Raw genomic sequence first — 23,577 nt, 5'->3', positions numbered from 1 at the left:
CCTAGGAATAAACTTAACCAAGGAGGTAAAAGACCTGGACTTGGAAAACGATAGCACAGTGAAAAAAGAGAAGAGATACAAACAAATGGAAGAGTACATCATGCTCAGAGACTGGAAGAGTTAACATAATTAAAATGTCCATACTACCCAAAGCAATGTATAGATTCAATGCAAACCCTACTGAAATTACAATGGCACTCTTCACAGAACTAGGACAAATACTCCAAAAATTTAATGGAACCGTAAAAGACCCTGAATAGCTGCAGCAATCCTGAGAAAGAAGAACAAAGTTGGAGGGATCATAATAATAGATATCAAACTATACTACATAGCCATTATAATCAAAGCAGCCTGGTCCTGGCACAAGAACAGGCATATAGACCAGTGGAACAGAACAGAGACCTCAGAAATTGACCCACACCATTATGATCAATTAATATTTGACAAAGGAGCAAGATCATACAATGGAGTAAAGACAGTCTCTTCAACAAAAGAGACTGGACAGATACATGCAAAAAGATGAAAGTAGACCACCAACTTACACCATACACAAGAACATAAACTCAAAATTGATAAAAGACTCAAATATAAGCCGTGAAACCGTAAAAATCCTAGAAGAAAACACAGACAGAAAAATGTCAGACATCTCACGTAGCAGAATTTTTGCCGATACATCTAGGGCAAGAGAAACAAAGGAAAAACAAACAAATGGGATTACATAAAAATAAAAAGCTTCTGCACAGAAAAAACAAAAAAAAACACTCACACCGCCATCAAATAAGAAGGGAGCCCACTGTATGGGAGAACATATCTGCCAATGATTCATCTGCTAAGGGGTTAATTTCCAAAATATATAAAGTACTCATACAATTCAGCAAAAGGAAGACAAACAATCCAATTTAAAAATGGGCGGACAGTGCCCTGGCAGTCCTGGATCTTTTTCTCGCTTCAACAGTGTTTAGATGGAACAGACGCAGGCGCCCCTTCTTCCAGCCTCTGACCACCCTCCAGCATCTCACCCAGTCGCCACCTTCTTACCCCTCTCAGCCATCCTCAGCCTCTGAGACCAGCCAACACCGTGCTTTGTTGCTGTTATTGTTTTTTACCTTAACTCCTTATTGCCGACAACCATGAGCTCCCAGACCCATCAGAATCATCCCACCGAGGTGGAGGCTGCTATGGACCGACTGGCCAGCCTGCCTCGGCGGGCCTCCCACACCCACCTCTCTCTGGGCTTCTATTTCCACGGGGACGGTGTGGCTCTGGAGGGCAGGGGCCACTTCTTTGCCCTGGAGAAGGAGCCGGAGGGCGCTGAGCTGCTCTTAAAGATGCAAAGCAAGCGAGGTGGCTGCATTCTCTTCCGGGACTTGCAGGAGCCTTCCCAAGATGAGTGGGTAAAACTCAGGACGCCAGGGAAGCCGCCATAGCCTTGCAGAAAAGGAACTTTTGGAGCTGCAGGCCCTGGATCTATCTGTGCAGACCCTCAGCTCTGTGACTTCCTGGAGAACCACTTCCGGGGTGAGGAGGTGAAACTCATAAAAAATATGGGCGACACCTGACTAACCTCCACAGCCTGGCCAGCCCCGAGGCTGGGCTGGGTCAGTATCTGTTGGGAATGCTCATCCTCAAGCATGACTAGGAGCCTTTGGAGCCCAGAGGCCTTTGAGAGCCCCTCTGCATCCCCTGGTGTCCGGCTTTTGCCTGAACCACTCCCCGAAACCACTAGCTACTCTTTTAACCACCCTAGAGCCCTCTTCCATGCATTAGACCAGCGGTTCTCAACCTTCCTAATGCCGCGACCCTTTAATACAGTTCCTCATGTTGTGGTGACCCCCAACCATAAAATTATTTTTGTTGCTACTTCATAACTGTAATTTTGCTGCTGTTATGAATCGTCATGTAAATATCTGATATGCAGGATGTATTTTCATTGTTACAAATTGAACATAATTAAAGCATAGTGATTAATCACAAAAATAATATGTAATTGTATATGTGTTTTCCGATGGTCTTAGGTGACCCCCGTGAAAGGGTAGTTCGACCCCCAAAGGGGTCGTGACCCACAGGTTGAGAACCGCTGCATTAAACCAAATGGAAACAATAAAGTTTTTTGCAGCAAAAAAAAAAGAAAAAAAATGGGGGGAGGGGGCAGAGGACCTGAATAGATGCTTCTCCAAAGCAGACATGCAGAAGGCCAAGAGACAAGAAAAATGCTCAAAGTAACTCATCATCAGAGAGATGCAAATTAAAATGACGAGATATCACACCACACCTTGTCAGAATGGCTACCATCAACAAATGACAAGTGGATGTAGGGAAAAGGGAACCCTAGTTCACTGCTGATGGGAATGCAGATTGGTGTGGCCAAAATGGAAAACAGGAGTTTTCTCAAAAATAATTTTAAAATAAAACTGCCATTTGACCCCACTTCTGGGAATATATCCTAAAAACCCCAAAACACCCATCAGAAAGAATATATGCACCCCTATGTTCATGGCAGTGTAATTTACAATAGCTAATATTTGGAAACAGCCCATGTGCCTATTAGTAGATGAGTGGATAAAAAAGTTGTGGCACATTTATACAAGGGAATACTATGCATCTGTGAAAGAGAGAGATCTCCTACCCTTTGGGAAGCATGGAGACTATTATGCTAAGTGAAATAAGCCAATCTGAGAAAGACAAATATCACATGATCTCACTTACTTGTGGAATCTAATGAACAAAACGAATTGGCCAACAAAATGAAACCCAAAGCATGGAGGCATGGAACAGACTGACATATATCAATGTGGGGGGTCGGGGGACAAGGAGAGATAAACCAAAGAACTTGTATACTTATAAGCATAGCCCATGGACACGGACTATAGGGTGGTGAAGACCTAGGGTGGGGAGGGGCTGGGCGGAGAGGGATAAAAGGGCCCCCTCCCATGGGAATGGGAGACATTTGTAAAGCTGTCAACAATTAAGAAAAAAAGTAATGAAATTCTGATATGTGCTTGAAGACATTACACTCAGTTCAATTAGAGGACAAATGTTTCATGATTTCACTTATATGAGGTATGCCAAATAGTCAAATTCATAGAGACAGAAAGTAGAATAGTGGTTACCAGGGCTGGGGAAGTAAGGAATGGCAAATTATTGTCTGTTATCGAGTTTTAGGTTGGGATAATAAAAATTCTGGAGATGAATGGTGGTGATGTTTGCACAAGAATGAGGAAGTACTTAATGCTACTGAACTCTACACTTAAAAATGGTTAAAACGGTAAATTTTATATTATGTATATTTTATTTGTTATTATTTTTTAAAATATACTTTAATTGATTTCAGAGGGGAAGGAAGAGGGAGAGAGAGATAGAAACATCAATGATGAGAGAGAATCATTGGTTGGCTGCCTCCAGCACACCCCACAATGGGGATCAAGCCTTCAACCAGGGCATATGGCCTGCCAGGAATTGAACTGTGACCTCCTGGTTCATAGGTCGACACTCAACCACTGAGACACAGAGACCGGCCATATTATGTATATTTTAAAAAGATCACTAAACCCACCAATTATTATAGAGAGTACTAAACCACTGTGCCATGTGCCATTCTCTTCAATTTTCAGATTTAATCTCCTTGGCTGTCTCATATCACAAATGTTAGTCGCATTTGAGAGGATTTTTACCAATGGCCTTGCATGACAACACTTACCATTCATTGCTTGTCTGTTAGGTGACAAGGTGATTCTGTGCATTATCTTTTTTTTTAAATATATTTTTATTGATTTCAGAGAGGAAGGAGAGGGAAAGAGAGATAGAAGCATCAATGATGAGAATCATTGATCGGCTGTCTCCTGCACGCCCCCTACTGGGGATCGGGCCCACAACCTGGGCTTGTGCCCTTGACCAGAATTGAACCTGGGACCCTTCAGTCCTCAGGCCGACACTCTATCCACTGAGCCAAACCAGCTAGGGTTGTGTGCATTATCTTAATGACACACATAATTCTAGGGCTTGGTGGTTTAATAACTTGTCTATTGTTAAGTAGTTTATCATTCTCTTCTCTTAAACCATTTCACAGCTGTCAGCATGGTGGTGAGTAATAAACATGAGGTAGGAGTTGAAGGGTGGAGGGGCAGAAAGATGGATATTTCTCATGAGAAATATTTGTGTGTGTGTGTGTGTGTGTGTGTGTGTGTGTGTGAGAGAGAGAGAGAGAGAGAGAGAGAGAGAGAGAGAGTGAGAGAGTTGTTTCATCCAACATTTGATGTTGTTTTCATAAATAACTATTGGGAAACTAACTCAGGAGCTGCTGTTATGGGCTGTTGTATACAGTATAATGTCCCACTGCACACACAAACAAAGGGTGTTGAGAGAGACAGTAATGAAAAGCCAGCGTGAGGATGAAGACCCATACCTCAAACAATTATCAGCTTTCTTCTTATCATGTGATCAGTAGAATAAATACACAATCTAGCCCTGACTGGTTTGGCTCAGTGGATAGAGTGTCGGCCTGTGGACTGAGGGGTCCCGGGTTCGATTCCGGTCAAGGGCATGTACCTTGGTTGCTGGCACATCCCCAGTGGGGGTGTGCGGGAGGCAGCTGATCGATGTTTCTCTCTCATTGATATTTCTGACTCTCTGTCTCTCTCTCCCTTCCTCTCTATAAGAAATCAATAAAATATTTTTTTTTAAAAAAAAATACACAATCTAAGTGTTAAGTACAAAAGGGAAACATGTAGCAATACCCTACAGGTCCTTTTCCCATTAGCTCAAGGGAACACGATGCCCAGCTTCTCCAGGTTCTTTTGCTGATAGATGGGGTTCAGTGTAATGTTCTGAATATATGGCCAGAACTTCAGAGGACTCCTCCTCACGTGTCCCTTGCCTTGAATTTGTGATGTGCCCTGACAGACAGCAAGTGAGGCCTGGACTTCCCTTCTCAGGAGTCTGCTACTCACAACCATAGTCCGGGATGAACCATGTAAGGCTCAGCAGCCAGAAGGTCATCTGCCCCAATTTCTGGTGACTCTTCCTCAGTTTAGGGCCAGAGACTCTTACAACTGCTTCCTGTTGGGTAGCTTTTGGTGTCTCAATGGTGCACCCTGCTGGAAATGATCACAGGGATGCCAGCTTTGAGGGAGGTTGAAGGATCTTGCTGCCAATAGTGAATCTACATTGTTTGTCCTCTTTTCAGTAGAAGGAACTCACATAAATCATTAAGCAGATCCTTGGGAGTCCAGTTGAGGCTCAGCTCTTTTGTTGTTTGACAACTGACAAAGGTTCAAGGGATTCTCAGTGGTTACTTGACAACAACCCTTGATCCAGACACGCTACATCAAAAACTCTCTCCACATGACTTGTCTAAGACCAGATTCGGTGTTTGTATTCATTCAGCACCCTCATTATCCCTAATTCACTTAGGTTTCTGAGGGCAGGGAATTCTCTTGAGCTTTCAGGGCTATTTTATACCCTAAAGGGCAGAGTGCCTTTATTTTTAGAGTACCATTTCTATACCAGACCTACTGTACTAAAATGCACCCCATAGGAGATCCAAGATGAAGGTGTGTAGGTGAAAGCTACGCTCACCTCTTCCAGGATTGACTTTAATTACAAATAAATGATGGATTAATCATACTGAATGATTAACTGAAGACTAGCTGAAGAGAAGTCACATTAAGATTAATAGATTAATAGAAGAAGTCACATCAAGACTGGTAGGGTCCAGTCAGTGTGGCTCAGTTGTTGAGCATCAACCTATGAAGCAGGAGGCCAGGGTTCGATTCCTGGTCAGAGCACATGCCCAGGTTGCTGGCTCAATCCCCAGTTAGGGACATGCAGGAGGAAGCTGAGTAATGATTCTCTTTCATCACTGATGTTTCTACCTCTCTCTCTCCCTCCCCCTTCCTCTCTGAAATCAATAGAATATATTTAAAACACACACACACACACACACACACACACACACACACACAACAACAACAACAACAAAACAAACTGGTAGGAAGAGTGGAGTTTTGAAAAAGGCTGGTCTTGCTCCTAAAGGTGGCAGCAGAGGTTCTGGATGGATATCTCAGCTTCAGGGGGTTTCCCCTGAGAAGTATGGGGTCTAAATCCCAAGCTGGCTCCCCAGCCCTGAGCACCAGAGCTGGGAAGAGGCACCCACATAACCTCTGGGTGTGAACAGTAGTGGGATTTCTGTTTGCCAGGGAGAGGCAGGAGTCCACTGGAGACACAGGCACCCTCTTAAAGGGCCAACATACAAAATTTCAATCGCATCCACTCACCCTGGGCTCTGGAAGAGGGAGGGCGAAGTGGACTAGAGCCACATGAGGATAGTCTGGGGTTTGTGGTTCTGCAAAGGTAGCTGAAGGGACAGGATCCCTGTGCTGTCATTCTACCACAGGGCAGATGCCCTCTTTCTTGGTGCGGCCTCAGCCTGGGGGAGAGCAATAGCTCCACCCTCTGTCCTCCCTCTGGCCCCACCCTGTGGAGCTTATGCCTGATTGAGGAGGATAGCCAGGGGCTCTTTCCGTGACTGAGCCTAACAGGCAGCCACACAAAACAGTGTACAGATAATGTGCTGTAGAATTATGCACCTGAAACCTGCATAATTTTGTTAAGTGGTGTCCCCCCAATAAATTCAATACAAAATAAAATAATGAATTAAAAAAATAAAATGCATTCCATATCTTTGTTGTTAAAAAACTTGAATATTTTTAAAATTTTGCTTTTTATTTGCCAATAAGTAGTTTATTTACTGTGACTTCTCAGCAATCATGTGTATTCTTGAGAATTTCCATAAAGTGAGAAAAACTAACTTAATTTTTTTTTTTTTTTTTGCCACCTGAAGAATTCTTTAACATTTGAATATCTGGTTAGTACAGACCAAGGTTATGCCTTGATTTTCCATTTGTGGGAAAGTCATACTTTAAGTCAAAAATTTCTGTTCTGGCCTTGGCTGGTTTGGCCCAGTGGATAGAGCGTCGGCCTGAGGACTGAGGGGTCCTGGGTTCGATTCTGGTCAGGGGCATGTACCTTGGTTGCAGGCACATCCCCGGTGGGGGGTGTGCAGGAGGCAGCTGATTGATGTTTCTCTCTCATCCGATGTTTCTGACTCTCTATCCCTCTCCCTTCCTCTCTGTAAAAAATCAATAAAATATATTTTTTAAAAAAAGAAAAAGAAAAAAATTTCTGTTCTGTAAACCATCATATATCATCAGAGACTGTAGAATTTATATTATGATATCTTCTCAAAAGGAAGAGAAAAAACAACATTCTTCATAGGAGTTTTTTCTTTATCTTAAATGTCAATGATCACAAAAACTTCTAGCTTCTCTTCAGTATAGTCCTGCATGGCTGAATATGGTATTGCCTTGACTTCAGTTCCCAGAGGATGCTTGGTCAATGAGAATTCTCTCCACCCAATTGACCGTAATTTGAAATTTACTTGATCAAGACTAAGTACTGTCACTTCTCAGGGTATGAAGAATTCATGAGCACTGAACTTATAAAGCCACTCATCCAAAAAGTGAAACAGAAGAGACTGTAAATCTCCTCCCTGTGTTTCTACTTCTATTGCTTGGAGGGGCTCCACCGTGTCAGTATCTGTCATGTAGCCAAACATGGCCATTGCACTTTGCTCAAAAGCTTCCTCCAGAATATCTCCCCATGCAAGGAACTGAACATCCACTGTATGATCCAAATACTCGTACTTCCCATTGACTGGAGGATACCTGGCCTTGGTTGTCTTCTGCTTCTCATTCAAATTGTAGCCCTGAATATCTTCCTCTTCCTGCACCAGGACTGCAGACTTGGACATTCTACTTCCACCCTTCCCTAACTTAAATGTATTTATAAATGCATGAAATGTTGATTAATAAGAATGATAATTAATGGAGTTGATATGATACATGTTACTGATGTTTAATTAAATATTTATTAACTTTGATTTTTTTCTATTTGTACTTTGAGCCTTCTCTTTCTTTCCTCCCCCTGCCCTTCCCCTCCCTCCCTCCCTCCCTCCCTCCCTCCCTTCCTCCCTCCCTCCCTTCCTTTCTCTCTCTCTCTCTCTCTTGAGTTTTCAGATATTTTCAAAGATCTCAGGCCTGCCGAAACCGGTTTGGCTCAGTGGATAGAGCGTTGGCCTGCGACTCAAGGGTCCCAGGCTCGATTCCGGTCAAGGGCATGTACCTGGGTTGCGGGCACATCCCCAGTAGAAGATGTGCAGGAGGCAGCTGATCGATGTTTCTCTCTCATCGATGTTTCTAACTCTCTATCTCTCTCCCTTCCTCTCTGTAAAAATCAATAAAATATTAAAAAAAAAAAAAGATCTCAGGCCTTAACTACCATGCTAGCTAATGGATAAAATGGTACAGCCAGCTCCCTTCATCAGTTTCTTATGCCTAGCCTTACCTTATACAACTCATAAAGGTAGCTATTAAGGTGGAACACATGAATTGCTGTTTTCATTTTCTCTAACTCTCTCTTTTTTATGGTAAAATATGATCCAATAGAGGCAATTTCACACAATTGAATATCTAGTAGTTTTTTGTTACAAATACAATAGGCTTTTCCCTGTGGACATGTAGAGTTAAACTGGGGAGCTAAGACTGGCCTGTGCTAGGTGCTCAGTAAGGATTTGTTGAATTAATGAATGCACGAACATATCAATAAATAACCAAAAAAAGACCAATAGGAATGAAACTGCATGGTACAGACTTGTGGTAGTGGAAGGGCCAGAATATATTAGTCATACGAAGCACTTTGGCAATTACTTTAGTCTTTCTAGCCAACATTCTCTGTTTAATTTAATTTTTATTTGTTAGGAAGAGATAGGTATTGGATGTAGGAGAAAGCAGTCCTGGCCTATTTTACTGCTGACTCTCCTCATTAGGGGGAAAAGAAAAAAGAAAAAAAAAAAGAAACATCCTAGGAGTTTAAGGAGGAAAAGAAGCATCATGGACCCAAGAGAGACGACTTGGGAGGTTGGTAGAATTTTCACGAAGCATGTTGCTTTTCATTTCGCATCAAGGACTAACTTCATGGGCAGCATCATACATGGAAAGTTCTAGTGTTCCTGGTGTTTTCCCTTCCATGTGATCTCAAGGAAGCCGACAACTTTATTTCTTTTCCTTTTTCAATTCTAGAGAAAACAAAGGAATATCAAATCTTGATTATTAGGACTTCAACTTTGGGCCCACTCACCCATCTATGTAGTCCTCCCCTCAACCCATTATACCATGATGTGCCAGATTCTGTGTAGGTGCTGGGCACAGAATGAAGTTGAAGATACAAGACACATTTCCATCCTACAGGGGATGTTCAGTTTCTGTGGGAAGAGTCAGTGTGACTAGTGATGGAAGAGATAAGTAGGTAGAAAATAGAGGTCCTTTGTACCAATAGCATGGAATTTGGGAGAATACAAATGCTTTTTGGAATACAAAGTGTCCGGTTGACACTTAAGATAGGTGAGAGACAGAATTTTCAAGTTAAATAGCCCTCAAATATATATTCGTATTCCTAATGATATCAAATAGCTTGTTCTCACCTGGAGGAGTTATTTTTTTATTAATTTCACAGGCAATTCCCTCGGCTGTGATTGGGCAAGAACACACACATTTTCCATCCAGCAGAATCACAGTGCCCCCATTCTGGCATGGGTAGCATTTTTGTATGCTGTATTCATTGACATAATCATCAATGGCTCTTTCCAGATTTTCTTTCTTTAGGTGTGCATCTTTCATTTTCAGTGGAATCAGGTTATGTATAGGAGATAGCTGCAAGGAAGCAGAACATTTAATTTTAGGTATTTTTCTAATGATGGAGCTTAATTAACATTCTTCACTGAAGTTAATTAATTAATAACAAAAAAGGATTTTTTTAAAGGATTATTATTGCCAGATATGATGTTAGCCTTTAGGACTACATTAGTGACCAAAATGAGTCATGATCTCTCTGGTCATGGAGATGACATTATGGAAGTAAGGGAACTGATATTAAAATAATCATCCAGGTAAATTTAAATGAAAACTTTGATATGTGCTATAATGGATGGGCATCAATATACATTGTTCTAGGACAAGAAGATATTCATAGGGAAATTTTTTAAAAAGTGACTTTCTAACTTATACCACACACAAAGAACAACTCTGGATTTGTTATAGATGGAAATGTTAAAACAAAACAATAAAGCTTCTGGAAGGTAATATATGGGAGACCATCTTTAAGACCTTGAGGTAGAGAACAACTTTAATTAGGACACAAAAGCACTACCTGTAATGAAAAGAAATATGCATTTAACTACATCAAAATAAAAGAAAATCATAATTCCTGACACGATGCACTAAGGACACAATATCACATTTTAAAAAAGTATCTTTATTGTTGAAGGTATTAGAGATGAACTCCTTCTTTTACCCCCAGTGACTCCCTCCATCCTGCACTCCCCCAGGCCTTCACCACACTATCATCTGTGTCCATGGGTTATGCATATATGCATATAAGTTACTCGGTTAATCCCCCGCACCAATGCCCCATAATATCACTTTTGTGGTATTCTTGCCCAAAGTGCACAATCTCAATCTACTCTAAGCCTAAATTGAGAGACATTTGCCACAAGTGACCAATACTCATCACAAGTGTCAAGGTCGTGAAAGACAAGAAAAATCTGAGGAATTGTCACAGATTGGAAGAGACGAAGGGGACATGACCACTAAATGCAACGTGGGAACCTGATTGGAACCTTGACCAGAAAAAAGGACATTAGGGGAAAACTAGTGAAATTTAAATAAGGCCTATGATGTAGTCAATGCGACTTTTCAGATTTTGATAAAGGTACTATAGTTATGTAAATTGTTAATATCAAGGGCTTCTGGGTCTAGGGTCTATGTGAAGTCTGTGCTATCTTTTCAATTTTACTGTCTGTATTATTTGTGCATGTTTATAGTAAGTCTAAAATCCAAAATAAAAAGTCAAGAACAGGAAATTGATTATTGAAAATACCATTAAAGAGTGAAAGTCCTCAAGTGAGAGAAAACATTTATAACACCTTTAAGTGAATAGTCTCATATCCAGAACATACCAAGAGCTTCTGCAAAGTCAACATGACTGTCCGCCAGCACACCATTCACTATTAGTGTGTAGGATATGGATTTCAACTATGTCATATTTATTTGGAAGAAAGAAACCACTTCCCAGCATGGCTACATTGGCACAAACAGCCTAAGCATGTGGTGGAGTTATTTTGATTCTTAAGAAATGAAATTCACCTTGTTTTACCCTTCAAAGGAAAGTTGAGGCCAGATAATTTAAAGTACAGGAAGAGAGGATCATGGAGAAAATATAATTTGGATGAAATGCATACACAGTATTCAAAGAGATAAAGATAAAGGACATGTAATGACAGCAGTTTCAGAGGAACCTCAAACCCTAGAGTCAAAAATCCCACAAGAAGACAAAAAACAATTGAAATGTACTTTTTGAAGTTTTCCTGAAGAGCCACACCTTTTTCTGATGAACTTTGGCCTTCTGTTAAGTAAGGAAACAGTTATAATTTTTCTCCTATCCTAGCTAACTCTACCTTTCTGTCATTTGTAGATAAATGTATTTTTAGTGGATGTAATCTATCATAAAATTTACTAAAATGCAAAAAAAAAGACAATATAGTTTAATAATAAGTACTTAGGTTATTGTAACATTAAGTATTATATTATTACCAGAGGCCAGGTGCACAAAATTCGTGCACTTGGGAGGGGGGTGGAGGGGAGGTCCCTCAGGCCAGCTTCCCCCTCTCATAGTCTGGGAGCCCTCAGGGGATGTCCTACTGATGGCCTAAGTTGCAGTCTGGCCTCCCTCTGCAGGAGGCAACGGCTGATCAGGAGAAGGCACCAGCCCCATCACCCTGCTGCTGCTGCCACTGCCGGCCACTACAGCCACCAAAGTGTTTTCATCAACACGAACTCTGATCCCTTCACCATGAAAAAATGACAACTTTTTTTAGGCATTTTCAAGATGTCTCTTTCATAGGATATGACATTTCTTTCTTTCTCTCTCTCTTTCTTTCTTTCTTTCTTTCTTTCTCACTTGAGGATATTTTTCCATTGATTTTTAGAGAGTGTGGAAGAGAGAGGGAAAGACAGAGAGAAACATCAATGTGAGAAGGATACTTCGATTGGTTGCCTCCTGCATGAGCCCTGACCTGGGCCCCAACTAGGGAGGAGCCTGCAATCTAGGTACATGCCCTTGATCAGAATCAAACCCAGACCCTGTGGTTCGCAGGCCGAGGCTCTATCCACTGAGCCAAACCTATTTTGTGTCAGTCTATGCTATAGGCTCTTGACCTGCAGTCTTATTAAATCCTTAAAATAAACCTGGAGCCCTGGAGAATTTCGTATTGCAGAAATCAGAAAAGAGTATACATCTCGTGAGGGACAGAGACCCAAACTCAGCCTGGGTTGGTCCAATGCCACCCTTTGTGCCTTCCATGCCATGCTTCTTCCAGGGGATGAGATGGGAGTGCATTTGAATGGTCACACCTCTTTCAGATGAAACTAACTGCTCATCTGAACCAGCAGTGACCTTCAATAGGAGGATGACAAAATCCTCTATCTGAGAGGACACATTCCTCACCTTTTCCTTGGTGAGCACTGGAGCATCGCTTAAGGAAGACGCCCAATTCACAAAGTCCATCACATCAACCGCTTTGACTCCTCTGAGAAGCTTCTCTTTCAGTTGGGCTGCATATTGTTTGGTTCCTCCATTTATGAATGAAATCACATCATCTATGATGCCATCCTTGGTGATGTTTACTGAGAATAGACAGAGGATGTAAGTCAAGCATTTTTAACTCTGTGATAATTGATATTTATTGAACCCTTTTCGTATAGTCTAATACATTTATTGAATTTTACCTATAAATACTACTAACTTTTCCACACCAAATTTCCAAGGGCAATTTTTACTAGTAGCTACTTGTAGATGTCAATCACCTTTTTTAAAAAAATGACAGCATGATTGACATATGTTGGTATTCAAAGGTTATCACTTATGCATATGCACAAGTGGGAACTAAACACAACTTTAAATGTAATATAATTTTTTGTTGCAGACTTACTTTCATAATCATATGTCATATTGGTTTGCTTTGAACAATTTTAATATTATAAAAAAATTCAAAGGTTCAAAAAAGAATAAAGTGAAAAGCAAAATTTCTTTCTATCCCAAATTCCTACCCACTTCAGTCTCTCTCACCAGGCTAAACCTCTTTTAACAAACTTTTGTAAATCTTTTAGATTTGTGGACTTTTTGAACCAGAAAAAAAATTTAAGATGATTTTTATCCTTCCACATTTTTATGGATGAGAAAATGGAGACTCAGGGAATTGGAGTGATTTGTCCCAAATTACGCAGTTAGCTTAAGGGCCAAATATGGAAATGGTGACATTTGATGGCAAGTTCAGCTTTCTTTTCAGTTCATCAGTGGCTTCCAATCATGGCCACATGTTAGTGGTTGCTATGCTTTAATAAATATCAGGTTTTCCTCTTTTCTGTTTCTCTACCATCATTAAAGGTGAGTCTCAAGCTTTGTATTTCTGATTAGAGTAAAAATTGAGAATTCCAGCACTGCCCATGCTTGAAAATCTGCTAAAGATTAGCAGTAGAAGTAGTATTTATATTAAAAATATTTATATTTTTAAAAGGATTATGCAATGATTTATATTAAGGATGGATTAGGGATTTCTTTTCTCAGCTTTGCGATATAATTGTCATAAATTATCATAATAAATTTAACTCATATCATGTCATATAGTTATAAAAACATTTTTTTTCTTGTGATGAGAACTTTTAGTATCTACTCTCTTTGTAACTTTCAATTATACTATACAGCATTGTTAACTGCATATAGTCACTGTGTTGTACATTACCCTTTCTCCCCCGCCCCCTCCACCCTGAGTACTATCTTATAACTGGAAGTTTCTACCCCCTGACCAATGGAGTGAAGGTGAATTAGAAATTTCAAATCGGGTGGAAGGTTGAGTTAAAGAGAGTTTGGTCTTTTCCATTTTTAATGGATACATATAGTACTATCAATAGTCCATTCAGAAACTTTCTGAAAAGTAGGGGAATAAAAGAAAATTTTTTCTCAAGATATTCTTCTGCCATTGCCATCATAAATGTACAAATCTGTAATGACTAGGGTATGAATGGCGCCCCCTAGAGCTGCGCACTGCACAACCTGCACAATGGTGACACTGATGAGTATACCTCCGTGGGTTGCTTGTGTTTATAACAGTTTTGAAAACACTGTAAAGATAAAATAGTTTTTAAGCACTTCTAGGTGTGGTGGTGGTGGTGGTGGTGGTGGTGGTGGTGGTGGTGGGGTGTGTGTGTATTTTTGTATAAGAAGGCTAGATAATAAGAGGGCTCCTAGTGACTGGGAAGTGCTCATTGACATGACACGCCCCCCCCCCCCCCCCATTTTTTGACCTAATAAGTTAGACCATACTTACCAGCTTTACCTTCACCCCCCTTTACACAATCATCTTTATTAAGATTTACTTTGATTTCAGTTCCAAAATCCGCAGATACGTCCACATGAAACCCGAGGCATTTCTTGACATCCCTTAGTTCAACACCTGTTTAATGTATTTAGTTGAACATTATTAGATAGTATCTATCAAGATCATATATAAATTCCAATTTTGCTCTTTTTTAAGAAACATACTTGGATTCCTAGACACTATTACTGAATGCAAACACAAGGGCTTATCTGTGCTGCTTCATCCTTGTATGTGAATCTAGTGGCCTCCTTTTGACTTTGCTTATCAACTTAATGGCAAAGGGCATATACATTCACCCCTCATTTGAAGAGGATCTAGGTCATTCTAGGGTGGTTATAGTTCTAAGATTAAATTTCAGTCCTTGGAGCTTTTTCACCCAAGAACTCTGAGCCTGAAGGGTTCCTTGTGTTTTGATCACTGCTGCTGAGCCTTTCTCTTCTGATTTTCAATTTACTCAAAACGCAGTCCTCTTGTGCCCACCCCCCAGTGATATCTATCAGAATAGTTTAGCAGGCAGGGCTCAGGGACTATCTTGCGGGCATAAGCCCTGAGTAGTATCAGCAAAGCCATCTCCTGTTCCACTCCTCCAGGTAGGCTTCTTCTACCTGCCCAAACTAGACTGAGGCACTAGGAGCAACTGGTTCTGGCTGGATCATGTTTATTTCACTCACAGAGTGTTTACCAATGGTGTGGACACTATCACAGATAGCCAGGCTTTACTATCATAGGTGCATCCCATTCTTCACCTGACACTGCCACAGACTACGGGGAAGGAGACACGGAAGTGATTTTTGGCAATACTTCCTTTCCTCAGAGACACTCACCCCAATTTTTAGAACAGAGAGAGGAAATATGCTGGCGTCTATCACCTCTTTAAGAAATATTATAACTTGCCATAGTTATAAAATTAGTTATTAAAACTTATTAACATAGTCCCTTTGCCTCTATTTTATTCTTAAAAGATTTAGATAAAAGCCTTTAGGCCAGGATGGCAATTATGTAGCACAGAGGCCTATCCTGTACATATGGCAAACACTGATGGTCAACCATGGCCTTCTTTCTGTGATTTTAAGTGTGATCAGAAACCTACTCAACATGGACCCAATTCGACTACCACCAAATGATTAGAACTGTCATCATACAACGTAGAACTAATTTTCCACCCTTGCTTTAAGATGTTAGACTTATGTGATGTTAACATTGCTTCTTCCCTTTTCCCGAAGAGAAAATTTAGATCAGTATTTCCCTTACAATGCTGAAGAATACTTTGACGATAATTATCATACACATAATGAACCAGCCTACTGAATAAGAAATAGGTTGTGTAAATTATGTCTCTCATACTTTCTTTCACCTTTTAAATAGTTCTTCACTTAAAGCAGGATTACCAATAACATTACATTGCAATACGATTTCAGCTGCTGACTAGTGCATGATCAAGGCATCTTGTCTGAAGCCAGTTTGCTGAGTGACAGGGCTTTCAGTGTCAAAGGGCAGGGAGAGTGTCCTCTGAAGGAAGCAGGTTACATTATTCTAAAGCCTATAACCACTGACAGAGGCCAGCAACAGGAAGAAAACAGTATCAGAAGTTAGAGCTCTACTTCTAGGTATACCGTGTTTTTCCATGGAAGCTTTATCCAAAACATATATCAGTTCATATAATCCTCCCAGAGACCCAGAACTACTGTAGTGAGTTCCATAAGTTTCCAAAAATGCAAAATATTCCCCCTTTTCATAGGTAGGTGGCAGATATTTTAAATCATCCAAGAAAGTTGATGTCAGCACGATGTCCCGATTTCTCATCACAAATCTTCCCAGGGCAACTTCTCCTTTCACGTGCAGAAATATTTTTTCCTTTGTTGTGGAGGAGAAGACAATAAATGTGAGTTTTAACACCATTATTTCAAATTCAAAAGTCACAAAATTTGAAACTTCCACAGGCAATACATTTTTTTTTTAGGAGTGACTGTAAGATATCACTTTAACCCAGTAGCATGGCAACCTTAAAATACGATTAATGCCAAGTGTAGGTGAAGATGTGCAGCAGCTAGCACCCTTTCATACATTGGTGGTGGGAGTGGAAAATGGTGTAACCACTTTGAAGAACTGTTTGATAGTTTCTTATAAAAGTAAACACACAGCAAACCTATGGCTAGTAAATCCCATTTTTACATATTTATCTAAGATCAATGAAAAAGTTGTCCACAAAAAGACCTGTATAAGACTTTTAGAACAGCTTAAAATTGGAAATGATTAAAATGTCCATAAACAGGGGAATTGTAAACAAATTGTAGTATGTTCACATGAAGGAAAACTAGTTAGCAAAAAAAAAAAAAAAAAGAAATGAACTATGGATACATGTAACAACATATTACACTGTAAAAAAATATTACACTGAGTGAATTAAGTCAGACACAAAGAATATATACTGTATTGTTCCGTTTATATGAAGTTCTGGAATAGGTGAAATTAAGCTATGTTCAGAGAAATTTGGTCATTGGTCACCTCTCAGGTGGTAAGAAATTGACCACAAAGGGCATGAGGGAATTTTCTTGAGGTCCTGGAAATGTGCTATATTTTGTTTGGGGAGGTGGTTGATATGTGGATACAACAGTCAAAACTCATGGAACTATGTGCTTAAAATCTTTGCATTTGATTGTGTGCAAATTATACTCATTAAGTTGATTTAAAAATGTTAACAATGGAAGGAAATGTAGATAGTATATATGAAACCCAATCTTTTTATTTTACAGATGAAGAAACTGTGATCCAAAGGTATCAAGTTATTTGCCCCAAATGACACAAATAGTCCATGCTAATGATTGGTATTAAAAACCTATGTCTCAGGTCTCCCTCTTCCTTCCACTATGTCCCCTTGAGCTTTGAAAACACAGATGGAATAGACACGATTGTAAGACAAGGATCTCAAACCAGATGAACACAGCTCAACAGTTAAATGTTCCTTGGAATGATGGCTTGAATGTCTAGGAGGACACTAGGGCAGTGAGGAACTATGTGATTCAATGCTAGTAGACCGTGCCAGCCAAAACTAAATTACAATTGGCACTCATGATTTTTCAGATGATTGTTTTGAGATTCTCCTTCTGTAACTGTGGTTGGCACATGTTGATTACATGGGAATTAAAAACAGTATATACAAACATCACACCAAACTTTCTGTGTTCTAGAAGCATGATTGTTCACACTGCATGGCCTAACTGCAGGTGATAGTGGCTGACTCAATCTCTAACAAAAATCCTGAAAGACTTTACTATATCTATAGTAAGTCATATGAGTTCTCCATCTGATAACTTGCATAATAACTTTCAGTGGACTCTCAAAGATGCACAAAACATATTTGGATTCCTTTGCATTGTTGCTAAAATTAGGAAGTATATCTTATCAGAAAGATGTTATGTCCTTTGGCTCAAATTATTTTAGAAGTAAGCCTTGGGCCATTCCTATTCAAACACACTGTTGTGTCTTCTATCTTACAGGAATTTAAAAACAAACTCTTGACTTCACTTGTCCAAACATTGCTACCTATATCTTTGTTTTCATTAGAAACAAAATTCCCTTAAAGAGTTTTCTATCCTGGCTGTTTTCAATTCTTCTCTTCCCAGTTTCTCTGAAATCTAATCTAGTCATGCTGCTGCCCTTACAACCCCAACAAAACTTCCCTTTTTGAGGTTACCAATGACCTTCAAAATGCTCAAGCCACTGGTCCTCATCTTCTTTGACATATTAGTATATTCGACATAGTTTATCACTCTTTTCTCCTTGATAGTGTTTCTTTTCTTACTTCTAGGGAAGTTCTCAAACTGTAAGGTATGAACAAGTCACCTAGAGAATCTTGTTAAAGTGCAGTTCTGATTCAGTAGGTCTGGGTTAGAGTCTGAAATTCTAGTTTCCCAGTGATTTAGAAGCTGCTGGGCCATGGACCACACTTTTAATAGCAAGGCTCTAGGGCATTAACTTCTTACGTGACATCTCCAATTAGATGTCTGACAGACATCTCATCTCTAATCTAACTAAAACGTAACCACCAGTGTTCTCCTCCAAACTTGCTCTACCTCCATCGCATTTGATAGCAACTCCACCCTTCCAGTCACTCAGGCCCCAAACCTTGGTCATATTTGACTATACAACTGTCCTGTTTGAACTGCCATCATCTCTCACCTGGATTCCTGCAATAGCTTTTTAACAAACCTTGCTTCTGCCCTTAATCTCTTCTTAATAGAGAACCAAGAGCAATCATTTAAAACATATTAAGGTTTATCAGTCTTCCATGAAAAATATTCAAATGACCTCTTATGTCCCTCAGAGGAAAAAAAACACGCCTAGATTAGGCTGAGATCCTTCATGGTATGGTCCCAGGCAACTGCTCCAGCCTTTCCTCCTCTGGCTCTCTTTGACCCAATGGGGAGGTATGTTCCCATCTTAGAGATTTGTCTCTAAAACTTCCTTCTGCCAGCTATGTCATCCCAAATATAACTATTTGGCTATGTCCTCTCTTCAAATTTTTGCTCAGATCTTATCTCCTCAATGAAGCTTCCTTTTTAATACTGTCATCTGTCTCACACTACTGATTTCCATTATGTGACTCTATTTTTCCTTTTATTCTGTAGCACTTATCATTTTCTAAATACTATATAGCTTCCTTTTTTTTTGCTCTCATGTTTATTCTTTTTGTCTATCTTACCCTGCTGATTTTTGTTCCGTCCACGAGGTCAGGACTAGGACTCTTTGTTAGTTTGGTTCACAAATGGATTTTAAGCACCTGGAGCAGTTCTTGGCCACATAGTAAATGTACAAATAGATATTTGTTGAATGATTTAAAGGGTTTTCCAACTTCACATTTTAGGTGGGTATTCTTGTGAATATATAGGCAATATACAGAACCATATAAAACTACTAGAGGCCCAGTGCATGAAAATTCTGCACTTGGGGGGGTCCCTCAGCCTGGCCTGCACCCTCTCACAATCTGGGACCCCTTGGGTAGGGTCCCTAGGCCTGGCCTGAGATCAGGGCCTATCGGGGCTTTCCTTCCCCCGGCTGCAGGCTGCTGGCCCCACCCCTGCCACTGCCACTGCTTGCCATCTGTGCAGCACTGCCCACCCTCCCCTGCCACTGGTGGCCTCCCTCTGCAGGTGGTAGGCTGGAGTGCAATGGCTTGGCTGGTCTGGGCCTCCCTCTTTCTTTGCTGGGGGGCGGGGCCAGCTCTGCGAGGGGCCGTCTGCCTACCTGATCACCCCTAACCACTTGCCTGCCTACCTGATCACTCCTAACTGCTGGTCTGCCTACCTGATCACCCCTAACCACTCTGCCTGCCTGCCTGATTGCCCCTAACCGCTTGCTTGGGGGCAGAGCCAGCCCTGCAAGGGGCTGTAGTGGTCTGGTCTCTGGTCGTTCAGGTCGTGACGCCTCTGGCCTTTTATTATATAGGATTATATCATTAGGCATAACTACTAAAAGTGGGAGAAGGGTATCTAAATAGATGATTGTGATATCCATAGAGGAAGAATGAGCATTTTATAAGTACCATACTGATTATAGAAAGTATATTACCCCACCCTCCAGCAAGCAGTTAGGGGTGATCAGATAGGCAGGCGAGCAGTTAGGGGTGATCAGATAGGCAGACTGCCCCTCACAGAGCTGGACTCGCCCCCCAGCAAAGAAAGAGGGAGGCCCAGGCCAGCCAAGCCACTGCACTCCAGCCTGTCACCTGGATAATGACACAAACTTTGAAACCTGGTTTAAATATTAAAGACAAACACATTTTCAAAATCTAAAATTAAAGGTACGATTACAAAGTAAACAGACTAATTTCATATGCAATGTGTACAATTTTATGGCATTTATAACTTTAGAGACACACTTTATAGTAAGTACATGGTCAATATCCTAGGCATTGCAATGAATTACCAAAGTATGCAGTAATTTGTTTCTAAGTTATTCTGTCTCTGGTATGTTGTTACAGGAGCCTGAAGATAGTACTAGTATAAATTGAGCAGTCTATTATTATAATCTCAGTCAAAAAGTATGCTCTGAGTTCTTAATACATTTGTTCTCTGTCTACTACCAGCAAACATCTCTTACTATTACTAAAGATCCTATATGGCATTTTTCTCTGGTTACCATTCTTCTTCCTGACATTTTGGTAACTTACTGGAGGATTTGTTGAGTATTAATTCTTTCTCTCTCTTATAGGCTCTAAACATATAAACTTAAAAGAGGGGGTTTGGTTAGTTTGAAAAATATCCCATTACATTCTCTATATGAAGTGTTCAGTCTTACCTTCTTAGAAGAATATGACAAAAACCGTTGGTAAGTTTCATTTTTGGAATACCTAAATCGGAACGAGCCACCAACACTTTCTTGGGAAACATCAGGCACTAGGGAGTCTTCTTCTGTAGAAGGATTGCCACGTCCGCTTTGCGATGGCCTTCCCTCAGGAAGACTTTTACGCTTCCCAAGTTTTTCAGTTGGTGTGTATTTTAGAGATATATCTGCATTAAAGTTTGATGTTGACTCTCGAACAACTGATTGGAATGCTTTAAACTGTTCTTCATAATGTTCCGTTCTTAAATTTTTATCAACTCTGGTCTAAATGAGAATAACAAAGTGTTGTTATAAACAGCATACAAAAACCATCCAAAATAAACAAAGACCCCCCTCCCCCATAATTATTGGAAAGGCAGTAGAGCCTTTAAAGGCGGTGAAAATAAAGTCCCTGAGATGAGATTGCTGGGGTTCAAATACAAGCTCCATGTCTTGGAGGACATTACAATAACCTCTGTCTGCCTAGTCTGATTCCTAGTCTGTGAAACAGAGGTGCTCACCACAGCTAGCCCAAAGGTGGTTGTGAGGATTCAATTAAATAATGCAAATGGAAGTTTTAGAACATAGCAAGCTTTCAAAAGTTAATATATTAATAATTAAAAAGCAAGTTCCATGAAAGATGCACAATATACTTCCACTTGTGTATAAAAAAAAGAAAATAAGAAATGATAAAAGCTAACACTTCTGGATGGCTTATGGGCCAGGACCTATTTTGTGTATTTTGCACATGTTAATTAATTTAAGTAGAGAGGCTGGGACTTGAGACTTGAACTGCCTTGTCACCTTTACATGCTACTGCCTGTAAAATTAGTAAAAACCAATATATACATTTGCACATGGGCAATTATTGGAAAGATAGACAAACCATAGAGAGAGAGTTTGCCCTTGAGAAGGACAACCATGAATGGGAATGTGGGGAGGGAGCATTTTTCCTTGCATAATTTATTGAGCTGTTGGACACTTGGATTGCTCCCCAACCCCCACATTCATTTTTTGCATGGAAAAAAAATCCGGAACTAAACAACCTACTTAAAAATTAAAACTTTCCAATAAAATATTCTTTGCCAAGACGTCTATGCTCAGGTATCAATGGAAAGATTGCTACTCTCAATGGCTAAGCTCTTTCCAGAGGTCCTTGTAACACTCATCTGGGAAGGAGACACCCATCTCTTGTCAGTGGCATAGATTAGATTCAGTAGCATGCATTGGGCCACTGTTCTGCACAGGGTTGGAATGTTCTACCCCCACCCCACCCATATGTTAAAATCCTAATGCTCAATGTAATGGTTGTAGGAGGTGGGGCCTTAGAGAGGTGCCTTCATGAGTGGGATTAGTGCTCTTATAAAAGTAGCCCCACAGAGCTCCCTCCCCTTCCATCATGTGCAAACACAGCAAGAGATCTGTGACCCAGAAGAGGGTCCTAACGTGAGCGTGCTAGCACTTTTATCTCAAACTGCCAGCCTCCAGGACTGTGAGAAATACATTTCTGTGGTTTCTAAGTTACTCTGTCTTTGGTACAGGAGACTGAACAGACAAACACAGGAAACCTAAAGTTACCATCTAGTGGAGAAAGACAAAAATGCATGTAATTTTCTTTAAAACAAGGCATGCTGGGAAAATTATTCAGTGGAAGGGGGAAGAGTAACCTAACCAAGTTAGTTCCCTGCTTAACATATTTCAGTCTTCCCTCTGCCTGGAAGATCAAATTTGAACTAGACTTCTTCCAAGTCAATCTCTCCTTACTGTACTCAAGCTTTCTACAGCCTATACGTCTTCCCACCACAGGGCTCTTTTATACTTTCTAGAATGTTCTCTAATACAACCTGCCCATCCTCCCATAACATCAACATTGCATACTGATACAACATTCTCTCACACATATGCCCATTTTACCACTTCCCCTGCTTAGTTCTTACACCTATTTCAAATCTTAACTTAAACATCAGAGAGGACTTTCCTGACTCCACAGATGAACAAATCCATTTTCTATAAGCTTTCATGACTCTTCTTTTAAAATAAAACAAAATGAAAATGCCTCCTCTTTTATAATTGCTTATTTAATAGGCCTTCAGATGGTAAACTCCAGGGGGGAGTCAGGGACCATGTATGTCTTATCCAAATGCTACTATAGAGTCACTAGTTAGTAAACTGACTGGCACATAGTAGATGCTCATAAATATTTATTCAATTTAATAAGCAGATCCAATATAACTAATATTTATTGACTGCAAACAAGCTCAGCTATGTATTTTCTAAGACCATAACGATTAGAATAAGGGGGCACCAACAGTAGTAGCACCCTTGAATGGGAGACTTTAGCAAGCCTTATAACAACAATTCCATCAGCACTCTTCCTCCGAAGGCACCAAATAAATATTCAGGTCCACAATCCCTACCTGCTTTTTATGACCTTGATGCCAAAACTCATTTGGATGAATTAATCTGATCTGAGCTTATAAGTAGTTACTTATGGTCTTCACTTCTCCCACTTTGTGTGAACATGGGTTAGTTCTTCTGTGGAAAGATTGATGTGCTTGATTATAGAATGCCTCTCCTAACTCCACTGGGAGAGGGGGTGTAAGTAATATACATGGAAAGACCACATCTCCCTTGTAAAACTCAAAACAATCGAATGAGGAAGCACATCTGTGCCCAGGGTTGTACATAAGGAAAAACAGGGGCTTACTCTC

The 23,577-nt window shown here is 40.3% G+C and overlaps 1 protein-coding gene and 1 pseudogene across 1 annotated transcript in view; both read right to left on the bottom strand.

Annotated features, from left to right (window-relative positions):
• Positions 1 to 6,732: 6,732 nt before the first annotated feature.
• LOC139008010 (protein archease pseudogene) lies at positions 6,733 to 7,911 on the bottom strand (annotated as a pseudogene).
• Positions 7,912 to 8,782: 871 nt separating this feature from the next.
• Positions 8,783 to 23,577, bottom strand: part of C9 (complement C9) — a 31,097-nt gene continuing 16,302 nt past the window's right edge. Inside the window, exons 6-11 of the mRNA XM_070411794.1 lie at positions 20,843 to 21,151; positions 16,159 to 16,399; positions 14,495 to 14,620; positions 12,616 to 12,794; positions 9,536 to 9,764; positions 8,783 to 9,130 (exon numbers count right to left, since the gene is read on the bottom strand). Coding sequence (XP_070267895.1) covers positions 9,108 to 9,130; positions 9,536 to 9,764; positions 12,616 to 12,794; positions 14,495 to 14,620; positions 16,159 to 16,399; positions 20,843 to 21,151 — 1,107 coding nt within the window. The 3' untranslated portion in view covers positions 8,783 to 9,107. The remainder of the gene's footprint in view (positions 9,131 to 9,535; positions 9,765 to 12,615; positions 12,795 to 14,494; positions 14,621 to 16,158; positions 16,400 to 20,842; positions 21,152 to 23,577) is intronic.

The sequence above is a fragment of the Myotis yumanensis genome, unplaced genomic scaffold, assembly GCF_028538775.1.
Source record: "Myotis yumanensis isolate MYYU_CA2020_CCGP unplaced genomic scaffold, mMyoYum1.0.hap1 SCAF_4, whole genome shotgun sequence".
NCBI lineage: Eukaryota > Metazoa > Chordata > Mammalia > Chiroptera > Vespertilionidae > Myotis > Myotis yumanensis.
The sequence above is the reverse complement of the archived record's forward strand: the minus strand, read 5'-3'. Positions and strand labels throughout refer to the sequence as shown.